Source organism: Perca flavescens, chromosome 18 (assembly GCF_004354835.1).
Source record: "Perca flavescens isolate YP-PL-M2 chromosome 18, PFLA_1.0, whole genome shotgun sequence".
Classification (NCBI taxonomy): Eukaryota; Metazoa; Chordata; class Actinopteri; order Perciformes; family Percidae; genus Perca; species Perca flavescens.
Window position 1 is genome coordinate 28539666 of NC_041348.1, and position 7476 is coordinate 28547141.

General features: G+C 39.4%; 1 protein-coding gene across 1 annotated transcript; it reads left to right on the top strand.

Annotated features, from left to right (window-relative positions):
* The first annotated feature begins 294 nt into the window (after nt 1–294).
* Nucleotides 295–6261, top strand: LOC114572725 (cytochrome P450 2K1-like). The gene is made up of 9 exons (XM_028604448.1): nt 295–601; nt 758–920; nt 1217–1366; nt 1672–1832; nt 1987–2166; nt 3630–3771; nt 3934–4118; nt 4779–4920; nt 5015–6261. The coding sequence occupies exons 1-9, from the start codon at nt 395–397 to the stop codon at nt 5200–5202; spliced, it is 1518 nt and encodes a 505-aa protein (XP_028460249.1). The 5' UTR covers nt 295–394; the 3' UTR covers nt 5203–6261.
* Nucleotides 6262–7476: the final 1215 nt, after the last annotated feature.

Consider the following 7476-nt stretch of genomic DNA (forward strand, 5'->3'; position numbering starts at 1 on the left):
CACCAATGAAAACATGTAAGTATGATACAGGTCAGCATGAGAATGTGTTGTGTATATATTAGGCATTGCAGTATTATGTATGTATGTTTCCTCATTATGTTGATAAAAACATTTTTATCAACAGTGGACGTGGAGGTTTTGAAACTCTGTATGAGCAGGAGCAGCGGGGAGAGCAAAAGTAGCAAAGGTCAGCAAAGCTTTCATGTGCTTAGTGGGAACATGTTGTTCCCACAAGTAAAACACCAATCACAGTACGGTAGGTAGTGGGAAGATTGCTACAGTTTAGGGTTAGTTGTGAAATCCCTGATAACCAGAACACTCACAAAACTAAAGGCTCCAGGAGGAAACATATTTTGTCAGTGAAATAGCAACCTCAGGACACTTTTTTAAAGTAATGGGGATGTTAGATATCTTTCTCCAGTCCTCCAGCTCTATCTCCCTGTTGGGGGGTCTTGTGGTCCTGCTACTCGTCTACCTCATCTGCTCCTCCAGCTTCAGCTCAAAGGAAGACAGAAAAGAACCTCCAGGACCCAAACCATTTCCCCTAATTGGGAACCTGCTGCAGCTTGATCTCAAGAGACCCTACAACACATTACTGAAGGCAAGGAATACATTCTTTTCTTTTAGGGGGATTTGTTGTGTGTGTGTGTGCTCTCCAGGCAGCAACACTGTTACAATAATTATTCTATCACATTGTTTGTTTTATGGAAAAGAATAAATAAATAAAAACATCATGACATTATGCCCCTGATCTTAGCTTTCCAAGACATATGGATCAGTGTTCACTGTGTATTTGGGACCCCAAAAAGTGGTGGTCCTGGCTGGGTACAAGACAGTGAAAGAGGCACTTGTCAACTATGCTGATGAGTTTGGTGAAAGAGATCCAATGTTAATAATGCAGGAATCTAATCAAGGACATGGTAAGGAAAGAGCTTTTTCAAAATCATTTTCCTGTTCTGTTTATTTTCCAGTAAATGTTTGTCTTTAAGATTGTTAACTCATAGACCGTTTTGGTCGTAGGAAACTAAGCTTTCTTAAGTCGAGCAGTCATTTGCATTTTTCATGCTGAATTACTTATTTCCAAGAAGCTTATTAGAACATCTCTGGTCAAAACATTTAAAGTGGACAAATAAGAATGTCTTTAATCAAGGACAGCTCTTATTGTCTTTTACCCATTCCAAGTTTTTTAAGTTAAAAAAAACATGTTTAATCTCAGGGGTTTTATGGTCCAATGGTGATTCGTGGAAAGAGATGAGGCGCTTTGCTTTGACTAACCTGAGAGACTTTGGGATGGGCAAGAAGGCGAGTGAGGACAAAATCATTGAGGAATGTGACCACCTCATTGAAGTGTTCAAGACATATAAAGGTAAGTGACTTTTAACCTACTGCATGATGAACAATGTTTCGTCAATCCTCTTTTAATGAAACAATCCAATCACAATTGTTTCATTATTTGTATATTATCATCCACTGGCTCGACCTTTGTAAGTTGACTCTGAAAGCAGTTACAAGTGCTCAGAGATAGTGACAAGGAGGGTTCAGTGGAAAGAAGGATTGGTTCAAGGTTGGTTCTGATTTGAGGAGAGAGGCTTTGTTCAATTATCACAAAATGGCACACAACCTATTTCCAACACTCATGACTTGGATTTTTTCCTGTTTCCCTTGTTACAGGTGAAGCTTTTGATACAACCCAACCAATAAACTATGCAGTCTCTAATATTATCTGCTCCATTGTTTATGGCAGCAGATTTGAATATGATGATCCAGAGTTTACATCCCTGGTTGATCGAACCAACAGAAACATTCAACTTGGGGGCTCCCCATCAGTACAGGTGACATTCCATTTGTTCATTCAGCTTAGACTTTAAGCATTGTGATTTTCAAATACATAATACGACTGAACTAAATTGAAGAAATTATGGGATTCTTTACTTGAATGTTAAATACTTTTTGTACATACTGATGCATCTATATTTCTGTAAACAGTTGTATAACATGTTTCCATGGATCGGTAAATGGTTTGGTGGGAAGAAGGAAATGGAGACAATATTTGCTGTCAACAAGAAACATAACTTACAGCTGTTCAGTCGTTTGAAAGAGACCCTCAATCCACAGATGTGCAGAGGCTTTGTGGATGCCTTTCTGGTCCGAAAGCTAAATCTGGAGGTTGGGAAGCTTATCATCACTATTATGCTCATTGCTATTAACAATTAAGATATTTATACCTCACTTTTAACTCTTCTGTGTTTTATATTTCCTTCCTGTTCCGTTACTTATCTATTTGAGCATGTGATAGTATTATAATCTCTACCGCTTTCTAGCCATTACCACGTTATGTTACTTAAGTTATTTTAAAGACTTTGGTCAACTCGGGTTGGTTTTAAATTTGCTATATGAATAGGGCTGGATCTAAGAAATACATTTTCTGATTCAAATTGATTTTCATTTTAACGATCCAATATCGATTCAGAATCCAGAATCGATCCATGTCTGAATTATAAATTCCTAGAAGACCTAAGGAATGCATTGGTACCAACTATATTAAGCTAACTTTTCAGGAAGGGAGTTAAAAAATGCTCCAACAATAGGCTACATTTTGACGAGGTAAAAAACTTGCATTGCCATTTTGAAAGGGTTCCCTTAACTCACACCTCAAGATATCTGAATGAAATGTCACTTAATACTCACTTACCGTAAAGTCTGTAGAGCTGCACATTATTCACTGATTGCAGGCCACAAATCTTTTTTTTTTTTCGGACTATTGGTGTTTTGAAATAACGGGTCATCGGAACAATGGGCAGTCCCTGATGCGTAGATGCAAGCTATAATGTCTTTGTCTGTCTACCTTCCCTGGCCAACAGTGGGGGTGTTGAAATTAATCATTGCATCGATGCATTGCGATGCGGACCTGTAGGATTCTGCATCGATGCAATGACAGACCATAATCGATTATTGCCTAAGGAAGGCACCTGTTAATTTTCCGGTCACTACTTTTTTTATTTTTGCCTTTCGTCTGTTCATACATATCTGACTGCTTGAATTTGTTGATGAAAACCATGTGTAGCAATATATATTAATATAGATATTAATGTTTAGCCTATCTTTGAAAAACTGAAATGAAAATGTAGGCTAAGTCCAAAGTCCAACAGGGTAAAGTTAGTTTTGGGTTGGATATGTAGGTATATTTCCATAAGCCTGCAATGATAATGAATAGGAATGGGGCATATCCCAGCAATAGCCAATGTGAAACTAACTTGACAAGTGAGAAGACACCTCATCTTGGCTGTTTTAAATGTGTTAATAAGCTGGAGAAAACCAGTTCCGCTTGTTATTGTTGATTCAGATTTTAGATTATGGGAGGTGATCCACAAAAGCCTATATGGTCAGAACAATGGGATGTCGGAGAAGAGGGTTTATTTTTTTCAAAACAAAGGGACGTCGGACTAATGAGCTGTAGGACGAAAGGGAATTTTTCAGGTTATTGAGAGGTCGGAACAATGGGCAGTCCCCCTTAGCCAACAGTAGAGTTATCAGTGAGAAGGAATTAAGTGCAACCCACACCACCATCACTACTACTACCTCAAAAGTTTTTTGTCTGTATAACTGCTCCAATTTATATTGACCTGCAGGAATCTGGGATTGCCAACAGTTACTTCCACGAACGCAACCTTATGCAGACAGTTATTAATCTTTTCGGGGCTGGTACTGACACAACAGCAACTACTCTGAGATGGGGACTTCTGTTCATGGCCAAGAATCCAAAAATACAAGGTAAGGAATTTAAAGGCAGGATTGGTAATGTTGAAAAGCTAGCAAGATTTGAAAGTAGCAAACAAAAGTTTAAATTACTATGAATTTACCATTTAGTAATAATGGTTATTATAGTGTGTCACCAAATCGTCTTCATGAAAACTAAAACGTCTCCTCTCCCAGACCAGGTCCAAGAGGAGCTGAGCAGGGAGATAGGAAGTCGTCAAGTGCAGGTTGAGGACAGGAAGAACCTGCCCTTCACCGACGCTGTCATCCATGAGACACAGAGACTGGCCAGCATCCTCCCGATAGCAGTGCCTCACAAAACGAGCCAAGACATCACCTTCCAGGGTCACTTCATTAAGAAGGTCAGGTCATAAAACACCTATTTTACACTAGTTTCACATGAAATTTTATAAAAAACCTTCATGAAATTTTACAGAATGCTCTGTAGCAAAAAATACAATCACAATCAGTGAAATGTTTAAACAACCACAATAGATATTTAACCGCCTCTTTATCACTTCACCAGCAGCTATCTCAGCTAAAACCACGTGTATGCCTGGTCTGAAGTCTTCCTGAGGTGCCCACATTCTCACCGCACTTTCTTCCTTTATAAAGACCACATTGTGTGCGGATAAAGACATACGCATGGATTTTCAGGTGGATCTATGCCATTCTGAATCAGCATCAGCCGATGCCTGCACTCAGGAATAAATGTCTGCAGACACATGTCCAGGCAGCCTTGTGGCCAGCCAGTGTGGCTGCTGTAGAACAAAGTGTTTTGTCAATCTTGCAGGTAGACGTCAGCATCATGGTGGCAAGCCTTCAGCCAGCTAAACTAGCTTACAGGGCGAAAAAAACAAACAATTGTTTAGGCGTCCCCAGCCCCCATTCCTACTGCTGACGAATAAAACATTCATCGGAGTTGTCATTTGGGACAGTTGTTGAACCATTACTTTCTGTGTTAGGTGAATTATTTCTTTCTTAGCAAGTATAAAACTTTTCAAATGGTGTATGGTCCACAGGGTACAACGGTATTTCCTCTCTTAACATCTGTCCTGTATGATGAGAGCGAGTGGGAGAGGCCACACAGCTTTTATCCTGCTCACTTTTTGGATAAAGATGGGAAGTTTTTCAAGAGAGAAGCCTTCATGCCGTTTTCTGCAGGTTGGTGAATTTAGCTATCACTTCTTGATGATCATTCACTTGTAGATGAGATAAACATTTTCCTTTGCTCTCTCACACACTCACACTCACACAGGTCGCAGGGTTTGTCTCGGAGAGGGTCTGGCCAGGATGGAGCTCTTCATCTTCTTCACCACCCTGCTGCAGCACTTTCGTTTCACTCCTCCTCCTGGAGTTTCAGAGGATGAACTGGATCTGACTCCACGTGTGGGCTTTACCCTCAACCCTTCACCCCATAAACTGTGTGCTGTTTCCTGTATGTGAGCAGTAGGGCTTGGAAATGCTGCTTGGCCCACTTTTTTGACTTCATCTCACTTTAAGATAGTAGATTTTCATTTGTACAGCATTATATTCCATGTAGTGCAACAGCACTGAACATGTTCAATTTTAATGATGCAATTAACAGAACTTTCATTTCATCAAAGATTTGTAGTAACTAACTGAGATAAGTAGATAAGTAACTAACTGCAGATCAGTAACCTGATGATGCACCAGATGATGTGTTACACAGAACCATCTGAGAAGCCATCATTGGAAACGGTTTGGAAAAGGGCAGGCACTTAAGAAAATATCTGGCACGTGATTGGATATACCATCGGTCTATAACATCTGCCATTGTGTTTTTCACTAAACAGTCTCAGGCATCACATACTGTACACCTAAACCACAGCCCGTAGCTACCAGTAGCTCCATACCGGAAGCTGATTGGTTCGATAAGCTGGTAGTTGAGACACAAATGCATTACTTGAAGCCTGAAAAGATGGAGTTTCATGTGATCTTGTGATACCGCGACTATCTAGCTGCATTCAAGGTCAGCCAATCAGACCAGGTAGATGGTATTCTCTACATGCATTGGCATCTCTAACTATCCTGATATTAAAAGTTTACATGGTATCCATATTACTCTTGCTGAGCCACATACATACTTGGGAATTTGGCTTGACAGCAGACTGACATTGAAGATTCATATTCAAACTGGAGCCAAAGTTGTTATCAAATCAGGCCTTCCATACAGAATTAAAGGGGGTCCGTCTGTCTGGGGTCTGAAACCTAAAAAGCTTCCTCATAAAGTGTGTGCTGTCCCCCGTACATTAGTGCTTTACATTTTTTAAAAGTAGTGAAAATGTTCAACACCACTGAAAATGTTTGTTGAATGTTTGCTTTAGAAGTGCTGTTCCAGCAATGGACCTCCTTCATTAGCTACTTACTATGCATGTCTGCAGAGCACAATCATCTTGAAACTATTACAAAAAGGCTTTCTTGTAAATAGCAAAATAGAAATGTAATATTTTCATGTGCACAATAAACCTCAAGATATTTGAACTTTGTGGCAGTAATTGTCTTTCAGCCTGATGTTTTCCACCAGAGTACCACAGCATTAATCTTCGGGGTACTCACCCCTTTCTAACTACTTCAAACTCAAAGCTGAAAATTGTCATGAAAAACAACGGGAAATTTGGGATAATTTTAAGCTGCAAAAAAAACGAACACTCTGTACAGTGTGTCTATTGTACAATCGAACTATCTTACCACAATAGCAGGGCGTCAATGCTACGTCTATGAATGCTCAGAATCTTTTTGAAATCTGGACAAATTTTTGTAAACTTAGCTGCTGCCGGAGACAAACCAGGCCTCCCCGCTGGAGTGGTTAACCTCATCGCTACTTAATATGCACGTGAATGACATGATCGGACCATGCCGGTTATGTCTGCATTCTTTCTCCTCACTCAGAATTAGCTTTCTTGAAATGTGTCCCCCTGAACAGTTCAACAACAGTGTAGTTGAATAACCCTGCTGTAAGCTTTGTACAGTCACATTTACCTGGGCTTAGTGAACAGCTCTTTTTTATATACAGTGAAATGAGCCAGAGGCATGAAGGGGAAGGGGGCAAAAACGATTTAAACCTCTCATTTGTATATTTACTATTGCTGTTAACTATAAGCATATAAGCAAAAGCATTTCTTATCCAATTTCTCGATTAATCGATGGAATAGTCGGTAGAATACTCGATTACTAAAATAAACGATAGCTGCTGCCCTATTACCCCCCTTTCCATGGAAGATTGATCACCATCGATATATTTGCTATTTCAGTGTTAACATAGAAAAAGACAGAAGAGGGAGGGAGGGACAGCCTGTATGAGGCAGAGGCAAATATAAAGTACATTGACAATATTAATACTTTGTTTGCATTTCTGAATGTGCATTTGTTAAGCACCATTCAATTCAATTGTGACTAATCTAAAGTGAACTACACATCAGATTGTAGTTAATGTATTTATTACCAAAGAATGTATCAGTAATACAGTAAAAATTGGGGAAATGTGAAAAATTGCGTTGCAGTCGATTTAACCCTCCTGTTGTCCTCGGGTCAAGTCTGACCCCTTTTCAAAGTTTTCTATAGCAGTAATGTGCGTTTCTTTCAACAAAATTCCCCCCAAATAACCTTGATGGTTCAACTCAGCGTTCTTCGCAATTAAAATGTTTAAAAAAACATCAAAGAATGTTGACTAAAATGACATAAAAGTGACAAAAACAT

What these genes read in the sequence shown, in the direction of transcription:
- LOC114572725 (XM_028604448.1), top strand. Translation starts at nt 395, where the DNA reads ATGGGGATGTTAGATATCTTTCTCCAGTCCTCCAGCTCTATCTCCCTG. An exon ending in CCTACAACACATTACTGAAG is followed by an intron (nt 602 to 757) that starts GCAAGGAATACA and finishes CCCTGATCTTAG; the next exon opens with CTTTCCAAGACATATGGATC. An exon ending in AGTGTTCAAGACATATAAAG is followed by an intron (nt 1,367 to 1,671) that starts GTAAGTGACTTT and finishes CCCTTGTTACAG; the next exon opens with GTGAAGCTTTTGATACAACC.